The sequence below is a fragment of the Corvus cornix genome, chromosome 17, assembly GCF_000738735.6.
Source record: "Corvus cornix cornix isolate S_Up_H32 chromosome 17, ASM73873v5, whole genome shotgun sequence".
In the NCBI taxonomy this organism is placed as follows: Eukaryota; Metazoa; Chordata; class Aves; order Passeriformes; family Corvidae; genus Corvus; species Corvus cornix.
Window position 1 is genome coordinate 1,638,116 of NC_046346.1, and position 12,925 is coordinate 1,651,040.

General features: G+C 48.0%; 3 protein-coding genes across 4 annotated transcripts in view; 2 read left to right on the forward strand and 1 right to left on the reverse strand.

The window, feature by feature from the left end:
* The window catches only part of RABGAP1 (RAB GTPase activating protein 1), a 62,862-nt gene extending 61,778 nt beyond the window's left edge, over positions 1-1,084 (reverse strand). Inside the window, exon 1 of the mRNA XM_039561631.1 lies at positions 1,005-1,084. The gene's annotated coding sequence lies outside the window, so the exon portion shown is untranslated. The remainder of the gene's footprint in view (positions 1-1,004) is intronic.
* Positions 1,085-1,088: 4 nt separating this feature from the next.
* ZBTB26 (zinc finger and BTB domain containing 26) lies at positions 1,089-8,797 on the forward strand. Of its 2 annotated transcripts, XM_039561642.1 has the most exons (3): positions 1,089-1,162; positions 1,380-1,442; positions 3,317-8,797. In XM_039561642.1, the coding sequence occupies exon 3, from the start codon at positions 3,327-3,329 to the stop codon at positions 4,641-4,643; it is 1,317 nt and encodes a 438-aa protein (XP_039417576.1). In that variant the 5' UTR covers positions 1,089-1,162; positions 1,380-1,442; positions 3,317-3,326; the 3' UTR covers positions 4,644-8,797. The 2 variants fall into 2 exon arrangements, with proteins under 2 accessions (XP_039417576.1, XP_039417577.1); XM_039561643.1 differs by lacking the exon at positions 1,380-1,442 and having other exon boundaries at positions 1,120-1,162.
* Positions 8,798-8,952: 155 nt separating this feature from the next.
* Positions 8,953-12,076, forward strand: ZBTB6 (zinc finger and BTB domain containing 6). Its single transcript, XM_019284809.3, has one exon. It carries the CDS (start codon positions 9,042-9,044, stop codon positions 10,323-10,325), a length of 1,284 nt encoding a protein of 427 aa, XP_019140354.3. The 5' UTR covers positions 8,953-9,041; the 3' UTR covers positions 10,326-12,076.
* Positions 12,077-12,925: the final 849 nt, after the last annotated feature.

Below are 12,925 nucleotides of genomic sequence, written 5' to 3' on the forward strand. Positions count from 1 at the left end.
TAAGTTGAACAAAATCTGAAATACAGATCAAGCCATACCTGTATGCCCTACCTGTTCTCCAGCTTCTAGTCAAGAAATAAACACAATCTTTTTCCCCTGCAAACGTCTCACGTGATCTTTTCCCTCTCTCCAAACCTCTCCTGAATACTTTTTCTACTTCTCCTCCTCCCCCCCAAAATATCTTAATCAGGCAAATCTACACAGAGATAAACCACCAAGTTTACTTCCAGCAGTTCGATATCGACTTAATTTTTGCTGGTAAGTGTTTTTAAACCAACTTAACACAATCTGTTTATACTTAATTTTCACCTCTAACTGACACAACCAGTACTTAAAAATTATCTACTGGGGACGTTTCAACTGAAAGAAACACTTCCTTGACAACAAGAAGGAAAAAAAGCACAAAACCCACCGAGGTTACGGTACATAAATCAAACAAAGATGCCTACACGCAACGAAGTGCCACATTTTAGGATCCACCTGGAATCGACAGGCAACAACCGACACCCCGCGACACGGAGAGGGAAAGCGGGTACCCGGCCGGTCCCTCCGCGTCAGCCCCGCGGAGCCCCGCGCCGCCCGGGATGCGACGCGGGGGAAAAGCCGGCGGCTCCGGGACACGCTCGACGGGGTCCCTGGGACACTGACGCGGTCCGAGGAGGGTCCCCACTATCCCCCACACCCGCAGCTGGCGAGCTGGAGAGGACGGACCGGGCCCGGCGTCCCCCGCCCGCCCCAGGACTCGGCCCGGCCCTGCGGGACCCGGGGCGGTCTCACGGCCCCGCTCCCGCCGAGGCCGCGGCCGTGCCGGGCAGGGGGGATGGGGAGGCACCGCGCCGGGTGGGAGACACGGCCCCGGAGGCGAGGGAGGGACCCAGCGGTAGCGGAGCGCAGGACGGCCCCCAGCTCCCGCACACCGGGAGGGAGCGGCGGCGGGGCAGCGCCGCGGGAGCGCAGCGGGGACGGGGCGGACGCACCCCCGCGGCAGCGCGAGCCGCACCTACCCCGGCCGCCGCCGCCGCTCCCGGTGCCGGGCCTGGGCCGCCGCCGCCTCCCCACGTGACCGGGCGGAGGGGCGGCCCCGCCGGTCCTTCCGGGCGCGGCTCTTCCGGCGGGCGGACAATGCGGTTCCGAGTCGCGGTGCTGGGCTGCGGTGGCGCCTGTAGGTCCCGGCGGGCCGGCGGGGCGCGGGCGGCGGCCCCGGAGCGCGGCGCGGAGCGGCCCGTGGCTCCCGCTGCCCCCGCGGGCCGCGCTCGGAGGGCGGCCCGGCCCGGCCGGGGGCGCGGCGGGGCGCGGGGCCGCCCGGGGGGAGCGGCGGGCGGCCGGGCCCGGCCCGGCGCTGGGGCGGCGGCTCACGGCGGGTCTCCTCCCCTCTCTAGGTCCGTAGCCGGAGGCAGGAGCGGCCGCGGGTGCCAGCACGGGGACGCGGCCCGACGCTACAGGTACCTGCCCCTTCCCTCCCGCGGGGCCGGGCCTGGCGCGGATAGCGGCTTTTCCCCGCTCTCGCAAAGGGCATCGCGTTTACGTTGTTTTGGGAAGCTGCGCAGTCTCCCGGCTGAGCTGTGCTGGAATATCCTTTTCCCGGACCCCGGAAAGTAGATGTGAGGAGCCGGTGCTATCCGCGGTCGGTAAAGGCCGAGGAAGCACGTGCTTCCAGCGGGGAGCCATGCACGCCCGACGGGAGCTTCCTTGGTCTGCCACCCTCCCGAGATAGAGGGTTTGGGGTTCATTTGATGCTCTTTTGTAGATCAGTAGTAGTGGAAACTGAATGTGTGCCAAAGCAAGTCACAACTTTTCGATCTGCAGTTTCTTATGATATGGCTCTTGTAATCTGCCAGAGATAGGCTGAATGGCTGGAGTAGCTGTGGTTAACAGCACAGTATAACCATAGCATGGGTGCTTTAACTGCATTCATATTGTATGAATTCCCAAGGTGGAAAAAACAGAGTCACAACTGGGCTTCCCTCTTCACTTTCCAGAGAAAACACAAGAAGAAATAGTTTCATAACGCCTAAAATACACTGAAGATATACCAGGATGATCTATTGCTGTCATTTATATTTGCCAAAGGCTGTCGCATCTTAAAATTAAACTTTCAGCCCTAGAAATGGGGGTGAGTCAGGCAGCACTGATGGTGACTGAGGGACTGGTGGCTGTGCTTTCTGCAGATTTAGCAGAACCGGTTTTACTGCAGAATGATGCTCCCCCTGCTTCCAAACTTTCCACGGTCCCTGGTTTTTGAAGGCTTCTGAAATCCTTCCCTAATTTTTGCATGCCATACATTGGAAGATATGCTTGATGGGTGTGATCAGTGAGGAAGTCGTGTCTCCAAATGCTGTCTGAGCTGCAAACTGAAAACCCCTGATTATTGACTGATGCTTCCAAAAACATTCTTTGAACGGTTGTCTTGTGTGTTTATTCATTTCACTGGGCACGATGCCATCCCTGTGTGTACACCCAGCTGACACTTCATGCCCCAAGAGAGCAGTATCTGCTTTTATCTATAAACTTCAAAACTTCCTTTCTAGCTTTATGTGGTGTTTGTAATAGTTGGGAGGTGTAAGTTTTGCTTTGTTTTGTAATTTTATCTAACCAAATCTTGCATCATTTAGTCTCCTGTTATTTCTTCACTTCCTGCAATCCCAGTGCTCTGGCAGGATTGTGTGAACAGTGGTTCGTCCAGAATCAGTGTAGTCTTACAAATTCTTAAAGCAACTGTTGAAAGACAAAAGAACAGTACTTGGTTTATGGAAGATCCACTGTTCTTCATTCCAAGTACTAACAAAACAAGAACAAACTTCCTAGAGAAGTGATCTTCCAAAGAAAAAGGCAAGAAGTGAGGCTTCCTTTATTCCCCAGGTATTCAAACCAGGGAGCCTAGTGGAGTCCATTCTGAAGATTTTTTCTGTAATCTTAGGAAAAGCCTAAACAACCCACAGCAAAGCAACTCCTGCAGAAAAACTTGAAAGACAATCTAATGTGTTAAACCCAGTGCTGCAAAACCCAAAGCTTGCTAAAAATACACAGTTTCCCTTTACATCCTAACTCTTTAGGATATTGCTTCAGGAGAATTTCTGTCATAGCATCTCTACTTTATATTCAGGCTTCGTTAAACTAAAAAAAAGTTAAAGGTATTGTAAGGTGAGATGTAAACTTGATTTTGTTTTTATTTGTAATGGACTTCAACGTGTATGTAGGATAAAACATAACAGCTGATAAACACCCACTTTATATTATTACTTTAAACCTTTCTAACCTGCCTTTTAGAATCAAAAAGTTCTCATAGTTTGTTTTTTTTTCTGCTGCTTTTCCTTAGGTGTGCCAAAATGTCAGAAAGATCAGATATTCTTCATTTCAAGTTTGACAACTATGGCGATTCAATGTTACAGAAAATGAACAAACTGAGGGAAGAAAACAAATTTTGTGATGTCGTGATCCATATAGATGATGTTGAAGTTCATGGGCATAAAATTGTCTTTGCTGCTGGCTCTCCTTTTTTAAGAGATCAGTTCTTACTGAACGACTCCAGAGATGTAAAAATCTCTATCCTGCAAAGTTCGGAAGTGGGGAGGCAGCTGCTCCTCTCCTGCTACAGTGGCACTCTGGAGTTCCCTGAAATGGAGCTGGTGAACTACCTGACTGCTGCGAGCTTTCTGCAGATGAGCCACATTGTGGAACGGTGCACCCAGGCCCTGTGGAAGTTCATCAAACCCAAGCAGCCACTGGAGAGCAAAGAGTGCGAACAGCAAAGTGACTCTTCTGAGCTGAAGGAGCATCAGGGAGATGACGACTCTCTGCAGCAAGACTCGCCTTGTATTCAGCCTTCAGAAGACAGCATGGACATGGAGGATAGTGACATTCAGATCATCAAGGTGGAGTCCATCGGGGAGGTAACAGAAGTTAGGAATAAGAAGGATCAGAACCAGTTTATTTCGTCTGAACAAAGTGCACTGCATTCGTCAGAGCCTCAACACTTTCATATCAACTCCACTGTTGAGAACAGAGCAAGTGAAATAGAGCAAAACCACCTGCACAACTATGCCCTTTCATATGCTGGCAGCGATAACATCATTCTGGCCTCTAAAGATATGTTTGGGCCTAACAACCGAGGGATAGACAAAGGCCTCCAGTGGCACCATCAGTGTCCAAAGTGCACAAGAGTATTTCGGCATCTGGAAAACTATGCTAACCACTTAAAGATGCATAAACTCTTTATGTGTCTGCTCTGTGGCAAGACGTTCACTCAGAAGGGCAATCTCCACCGGCACATGAGAGTGCATGCAGGCATCAAACCATTCCAATGTAAGATCTGTGGGAAAACGTTCTCTCAGAAATGTTCCTTACAGGACCACCTCAACCTGCACAGTGGGGACAAGCCCCATAAGTGTAACTACTGTGACATGGTCTTTGCGCATAAGCCTGTTCTGAGGAAACACCTTAAACAGCTGCATGGTAAAAATAGCTTTGACAATGCCAATGAAAGAAACGTGCAAGACATTACGGTGGACTTTGATTCATTCACATGTAGCGCTGCTACAGACAGTAAAGTCTGTCAGCAGGCTGATGCCAGCCAGGTACTGGATGCAGGGAAGCTGCCTCAGGCTGTGCTCAGTTTAAGAAACGATAGTACCTGCGTCAATTAAGCAATTAAAACCTGCCCTGTGTAGGGATTGTGACTGAGAGGAGCAAAGCGCTGGTTTGGCTTCTTCCCTAAACTAGTGGTGTGTCCCAAAAGGCTATAGATGGTTGGATTGCAAAACCTGGCAGGTCTTCAGCCATCACTCTTAGTCTTACTCGATATTTTCTGTGAATAGCAATCCTCCTTCAGGTTTCTGTCTGTGTCTCTACTGTGGATTAAGGGGTTAATTGTTTCATTTCTCTCTGATTAGGAGACTCAAGACTAACACCTTTTGAAAGACTGTTGCTGTGGGCTGCAAGTAAACCATCTGCTGTACAGTTAGAGGCCTCTCTGTGTCTGGGCAGATGGAGGAAAGCAAAGAGGACAAGTGTGTGAGATAACCTGATTTTTTTTTAAAAAGCACTGGATAACTGAAAACACTCCATATACTTAAATTTAAACTTACCTCTTAAAATTACCTTTCTCTGATCTTACCCCTAGACTCCTGAAGTTGAAATGAAGTATTTTTGTGTCACTTTTTTGCCCTGCCCTTTCTAAACTTATTTCAAGAAACTTCTGCTGCCAATCAATGCTCTCTTAAAAACTCTCAGGGTTTTTAACCTCAACATGCATTATGAAAAGATGAAACCCTAAATGATTTGGCAGGGTTAGCTGATCATTGCATAGAGCTGTTCAAACTGAGGATAAATTGCAGCTCTGGAATGTGAGAAGCTGGTGCCTGGAGTGCAAATAAGACCTGTATACCTGGCATACCTGGGATTTTTAAAGGGCACTTACCAGTGCATGTACTGAGACAAGCTAAACACTTCAAAGCTAAAAATTATCCTCTATCTTCCATAAGTTTTGAATCAAAAACCACAACAGCTGTTGGGTTTAGAGCAAAGCTGGAGTGGAGAAATACTGCTTTTTGACACTGTGAAAAGAATATTTTTAAAGCTGCAATGTATAACAACTCCATGATTTTTTTTTTTTTGCCTTTTTCCTCCTTAGTTCTTTTATGTCTCTCCTTGATGTCTAACAAGGGCCACATGTCACTTAACTTTAAACAAAAATACCTGCTATAAGAACTTAACATAAAGTTTTTTGATTTCTTGAACTTTTTTGAAGTGACCATTAGTGTTTTACAGATGCTAGGATGAGGTATAGGTAGCACAATTTCTATAGGTTAATATATCAGCTATTGACTGTACTCAGCAATACCTCTTGTATACCGCCTTAAACATCAAATGTAGCGGGAATGGCATGTTTATTGGGATTCTGGGATTATACCATATTGCTTCTCAAAAGTGCTGTGGAATTATCTGCATCCCACTGAGGCTGAAAGAAGCTTAATTTATCTGAGGCACACCATTCCCAGTAGACCAGCACTCTTAGTACTGAAGTGTAGCATAGACTAATAATCAAACGGCTGATCCTCAGCAGAGAACTGCTGTTGGCGTTTGGAGTAAGGATTTCTTCCAATGCAACTCTTTTCCACAAGGTTTGCCGTGAGGCTGAGATTATGCTTCCTACCTAAACGTAGTACTGTTGTTGTGTTTGAATGAGGGGTGGGGGTGAAAGGCTGCTATTGTATGGTTAAAAATGTTAAACAGGTATGACCAAAGGTGTGTTAGAACAACAAGTGTTGTGTATGTCATTATCAAAAGTTGGTCTTGCTCTTCAGTTCTGTGTGTGTAGAAGTCAGGATTTCCTCACGCAGACATTACACTGATGGATGTTAAAACACGTTAATGTTGCAGAATGCTTTCAGAAATCCACATACTTTGAAGTAGAAAAGGAAGGTGATTCTGTGAATCCGTTTTTGCAATTGAGTTCTTGAACTACTGTACTTGACTGTTACATGAACTCTTACATGGACAGCTATGAAGTAAGCAATGGAAATTACATCAGGGCATTGATCTTTCAAGTTGTAGCAAATATATTTAGGCCTAAAGTCTAACTGTCTGAAACTTTTTAAAATTATTGTTCAGGTTCCTGGGGTAGAAGATAGGTTCGCATGGGAAGAACTGTTTTTCCTCTTGAAGCCACCCACTTACAGAGTTGTTTTGAACTAAATTTGACCGTGACAGTTGCATTTGACACTTGCATTCTGTCTTCAGGCAGAACCTTCTGTATTGTTCGAACATTTTGATAATCTATTTTTCACTAAATGGAAATAAGTTATAGCGGTATGTCAAGATGAAGATAGATGTGGAGAACAAGAGCTTGCAGAGCCAGGTCGACGTGCTGTAAGGTACTAGTGAACAATCCAAGGCAATATGAATATGGACACGAAAAAGAAAATGGTCTTCTGCCACAGAAAGGAATAAAACTGCACAAATGCTAGAAAACATGGCAGCAAAATGGACAGTATTGAAAGTTTTGTCTATCTGGAAAGTTTTGGTTTTTTTGGAATTATGAAGCTGTAATGTTACTGTAAGGAGAATACAGCTTGTTGAAGTAGCTGTGGGTGACTTGAAGCTGATATGAAGAGACAAGGGGTTTCCTAAGAAACAAAAAAAATTATTTGGTCAAGATACTTAGGTGTTGAGTCCACCCTGTGCTGTGGTGATTTGGACGTCTGCGAAGGCCAAGACTGCTGGGCTGTTCAGTTAAAGGCTGGTGTGGTCGTTTGGTGAGAGCACGGCACAAAGAAATAGGAAAAAGCAGAAATGCAGAAGACTTTCTTCACTGAAAATGGACACGTCTGTTGGATGAAAAGTGACTTCTACTAATGTCTGTGCTTTTGGCCTGGCAAAAGGGTGCAGACGAAAAGATTTATGCAGGAGATGGCTGCGTGACTCCAGAAACACTGGAGCTCTAAGGGCAATACGCCGATGCAAAGTGCACTGGTGGTAGAGTTCATCTAAAATTTGCCCCTATATGGAAAGACAAGTGAAGAGTATAGAAGAGGTATTAGAAAAGCAAAATCTGGCTAATGCTGCTTCTCTGAATTACAGATTAAAATGGAGTGAGAATTATGATAAATGGAATATGCAGAGGCAGCTCGATTATAGAATAAGATGAACTTAATTGTCCATGTATGTGAAATGTTGTCTTCATTGCAATGTCCCGAGTAGTGAAAGATTAGATCCATTGGTTGTTGCTACTGATGCTGCATATTCAGATGAGGACTATGGCAGTTATCATAATCTGTGTGTTACTGTGTAGAATACCATTTGCTGGTAAGTGGATAGTCTCACAACTTAATGTGCTGTACAACTTCCTGCATATCCTAAAAATAACTGAAGTCTATTACAAAAGTATTTTAATAACTCCTCAATATATTAGGATTTTTTTTTTATGTTGGCATTTTATTTATTTATATTGTATAGAAGAAGGAATTCTTAGAATTTAGGTTTGCCAGAGGTTTGGGCTCACCACTTCTCTGAGTGATGGTAGCTTGTGTGGCACGTGTTCCTGCAGCACATGCTCCAGCTGCACAGCCTGCTGCATAGATCAGGGCTGAGTCTTTCCTCAATTTATTTTTCTTTTAGAAGACATACTTTGCAAGTTAGTAACTGATAAATTTGAAGTGTCAGTCTTTTTCTCCCCTAGATTTTTGGCAAAACTTAGCTGCCGCTGAACTTCCGTTGAAATAATGTAGAAATTAATTGTGTGGGGCTGATTTGGTTTTGGAGTCATTGGGAGGAATAAAAGTGAGGAGGGAGAATCAAAATGTGATACAAACTGAAACTGTTGAGAGAATTCTAAAGTCACGTTAAATGTTAATTTTTAAAAACAAAGAGGGGGACATAGTGGTGCCTCCCGACTTGGTAAGGGGTGAGAAGGCAGGACGGACGCTTTTCCTTTGAGATTGTATAATCGATGGACTGAGCATTAGCTACCTCTTCACTGACTGGGCAAAAGTCTTACACTACGTGTGATAACCAAAGCAGGCGGGTCGGCGGCTGCCGGGCGATGTCCCGTGGCCGTGAAGAAGCCAGCAGCTCGTCCCGGTGGCGTTCGGGGCGGCGGTTCGCCGTTCCCCCGGCGAGTCCCGGCTGATGGCGAGGAGGAGCCCCGGTAGCCGCTCCCCGGGATGCCTTACGGGGGCGGACACGTCGCTACCTCTACCGAACGGTGGGCGAGGCGCGCCCCGGTGCCGGTGCGGTTTCCCCCAGCGGCAGCCGCTGTAGCAGTGCCAAGTCTTTTAATAAACGTGCTGCTAACTCTGTCTGCCGCCGCCTCTCATTTCCACCGCGGTCACGGCGCACGGGGGGCGGGCGGGCGGAAGGGGCGGGCGGGGAAGCGGTTCCGGGGCGCTGCGGCACGAGCGGCACGGGCTGCGGGGAGCGGCCGGGGAGCGGGGCGGAGCGGGAGCGCGGCCGGCGGCCCGGGAGCCCCGGGACAGCGGGTCCTGCCGGCGGCGGGGGTGGGCTGCGCCCGGCGAGACGCTCCGGCGGTGCCCGCGGGTCCCGCCATGGCGGCGGACTCGGAGGTGCTGCACTTCCAGTTCGAGCAGCAGGGCGATGCCGTGCTGCAAAAGATGAACCTCCTGCGGCAGCAGAACCTCTTCTGCGACGTGTCCATCTACATCAACGACACGGAGTTCCAGGGGCACAAGGTGATCTTCGCCGCCTGCTCCACCTTCATGCGGGATCAGTTCCTGCTCAACCAGTCCAGGCAGGTGCGGATCACCATCCTGCAGAGCGCCGAGGTGGGCAGGAAGCTGTTGCTGTCCTGCTACACGGGCGCGCTGGAAGTCAAGAAGAAGGAGCTGTTGAAGTACCTGACGGCCGCGAGTTACCTGCAGATGGTTCACATTGTGGAGAAGTGCACCGAGGCTTTGTCCAAGTACTTGGAGATCGACGCTTCCATGGAGAGCGGTGCCCAGGCTGCTGAGGGGTGCCATTCCTCGGATGCTGAACTGAGGAGCGGGGACGAGGTGTTAGATAAAGATTGCGAAATAATTGAGATCTCTGAAGACAGCCCAGAGAATGAAGAATACCCCGTGAAACAGGAGGATGGGGATGGCCCACACCCTGCAGCACAGAGCTTGGTGTCGGAAAGGAAGGACACAAAATCCCCAGAAATATCAACAGTGGAAATCGGGTATAAGGATGATGAAATCTGTGTCTTCAGAATGGATTCCATGAGCGTTGCAAATGTAGAAAATGATCATTTTCCTCAGCCTTGCACTTCCTCTAAAACAAATTTATATTTCCCAGAAACCCAGCACTCCTTGATAAACTCTACAGTTGAAAGCAGGAATACAGAAATGTCAGGAAATCACTTTCAGACTTTTGTCGGTGACAATCCGGAAGGAACTTCTAGTGGGGTGAACGGGTTCCAGAGCCTGGAGGATTCTGGCAGCTCATGGCGGCACCAGTGTCCAAAGTGTCCGAGGGGCTTTCTGCACCTCGAGAACTATCTCAGACATTTGAAAATGCACAAACTCTTCCTGTGTTTGCAGTGCGGCAAAACATTTACGCAAAAAAAGAATCTCAACAGGCACATCCGGGGGCACATGGGGATCCGGCCCTTCCAGTGCATGGTGTGCTTGAAGACCTTCACTGCCAAGAGCACGCTCCAGGATCACCTCAACATCCACAGCGGAGACAGGCCCTACAAGTGCCACTGCTGTGACATGGACTTTAAACACAAGTCTGCTCTTAAAAAGCATTTGACTTCTGTTCATGGAAGGAACAGCAGCGAAAAGCCAAACCTGAACACTATTACGAAAGTTAAAATAGACTATGATTGATAGCTGGGCAATTGTGGAGTCAGACTCCACAAAAAGCTCCTGGCTAGTGAAATTCTAGATGCAATTCCAGTTCCAGATCCCCATGTAATGGAGAGAAGCACAAACAGGTGGCTGGTGATCCAAGACAGGCCTTGGAGCAGGAAACCTGCCTGCTCCGTTAAGGTTGCTATTGCTGTCAGTGAAAAAAGGTGTTTCCTAGTTGAAAGTAAACTGCAAAATACGGGAAATTATTTCATGCTTCTATTATACTGAGCATGTCCTGGTCCCCCAATGATGTTTTATATTCCTTGTTTCAAGAGCAGGCACTGCTGACATTCAGACTATTACTGATACTGCAATAAGCTGAAGCCTGAGCCATGGTGTTGGTGAAAACAGCTGAGGGATGGGGGTGTTTGTATTTATTCAGTGAGTCAGTTGTTCCCATCCAGTTTCTGGATCATTCATGGTGAAATCACCTCCTTCTTCCTTGCCCAAACTTCACTAGATCTTCCAACAGAAAGAAGGTGTGTTTTCATACTCAAGTCTGTGATGTTTTAAGGACACACAACAAATGAAAACTAATCAAGGAAGCTTTCAAATTGCCTCTGACAAATAGAGAATTGGTAAAAGAGAAAGAAACAAGCAGTATTGCCTTGCAGTTTATTTGTAACTGGATAGTCCCATGAAAAGGACTTGCTTTTAATTTTATCAAGTTCTGAATTTTTATAAACTTCTTTCTTCTAATAGTGGGATTTTTTTCTGTCATACCAATGTATTTGATAAGTTTAGTTCTGTTTGTTGCATCATAACATTTGCCTTCATTTTTTTACAGATCTTAGCTATATGCACTCGTGAAATTCATCTGTGTGCTGTTGGGTAATCACAGTTTCAATGCTAATTTTGAAAAACAGGCATTTCTGTCTGACTAGCAATGGCTTAGACATAGAGGTCTCATACTCTGATTCTGTGACACGGTAACACAGTAATGATGTGTGATTGCAGAAGTGTGTTTGTGCTTTGTCAAAGGTCATTTTAGTTTCATCACGAGCATCGAGAGCCCTGTGATGCAGAGTCTGTGTCTTTGGCTGGTACATGTTTCTTCCACTTAATGTGATATGAATAAAGAGTCATTTCAGTTGTTAATATGTGATAATAGTACTTACAATTAGCAAAAAGCAGTAGTTCTTACTCTGTCTGTATCACACTTTCCTTCAAGTTTCAGAAGTGCTGTTCCAAGTTCTTGCTCTGAGTCCAGAAGTCTGGCCCAAATGCTTCAGAATCTGGCTGGCTCTAAAATCCAAGACAATAGTTTCTATTGTCAGTTCACTTTCCTTCCCTGTGTCTGTGAGTGCATCAGCCCATTTGGGGTTTTATTGATCAGCTAGGTTAGGGGTTGGGTGTGTACAATGTCTACCGTGCACTTTCCTGTTACTACTTGTTACAGGCATGGTCAGGTGTATGTGTGGGTATTTCCCTCATGAGCACTTCCCTGTGTGCCAAAGGGGAAACAGGCTGATCTTTTGAAGTGTATCTTCTGTGGGAGCAGGTTCCAAGCTATTTTGGTCATGCATGTAAACATGAGAGGGAGTTGTGTTGTGTGACAGGCCACCAGCATGTTCTGTTTGGTGGCTGCAGTGTCTCAGTAAGCTTTGTGAACAAACCCTGGTCTTGTGCACATGTTCACATTAGAGGTGTTTCCTCTCCCCTGTCCGTACATGTAACCATGTCCTGTCATAACACAATAAACGAAATGCAAATAAGGCATTGTGTCAGATATATATCTCGTTTTTTCTGATCACAGTTAATAATTCCTTATTATGCATACCTTAACAGTTAGTATTTTGGCTTGCAAGCCAAACCAACAAGATGCTGTAAACAAAACACGGTGTTCCAGTGGCGGTCATTTAGTAACGCGTTTTTCTGTCCTTCAGACGGCTCTGTCTGACCCACTTGTGCCATGAATTCTTTCCCCGCAGGAGTCACAGCCCTGCACCGCCGTGACCTTGGCTAGGGCTGTGTTATCTCTGCGTGACCGGAGAAGCGCGTGCAGCTGCCGGGTGTTGCTCCAGGGGCTGCCGTGGTGGGGCAGCAGCGCCAGCGCTCCCCTCACCTCGCTGGGCCCCGCCGGCCTGAGGCGGCTCCGGGACAACAGACGTGCGCCAGAGCGCGCCTCCAGTCCTCTCTTCCTCCTCACCGCCAGCAGTAATAAAGACATCAATTGCAATACAGAACAACAGTAAATAATCGACACTAGCGACGAAAGTTATCAGTTAAAATTTAAAAGGACAATAAATAATCGACGCCAGAGGGCAACGCTGCGCACCGAGGAACCGCTGAGGCGGCTCTGACCGAAGCGCGCCACAAGAGGGCGATGCCGGCGCCGGCCGCCACTCTGTCACGTCGTCTCTATGACCCCCGCTTCCCCCTGGCGGCGGGGCCCGTGCGACGGGCGCATCTGTACCGCCGTCTCTATGGTAACTCCCTCCCTCCCTCCGCGCGGTCACGTGCGGCGGGCGGCGCGCGGGTCTCGCGAGAGCGGTGTCGCGGGGCGTGGCGGCGGTGCCGCTGTCAGCGCGATGAGGCGGCGCCGCCGGGGCTCCCGCCGCTGCCTCCGCCGGGCC

Excerpts from the sequence above, each read along its gene's own strand:
- ZBTB26 (XM_039561642.1), top strand. The coding sequence starts at position 3,327 with ATGTCAGAAAGATCAGATATTCTTCATTTCAAGTTTGACAACTATGGC.
- ZBTB6 (XM_019284809.3), top strand. The coding sequence starts at position 9,042 with ATGGCGGCGGACTCGGAGGTGCTGCACTTCCAGTTCGAGCAGCAGGGC.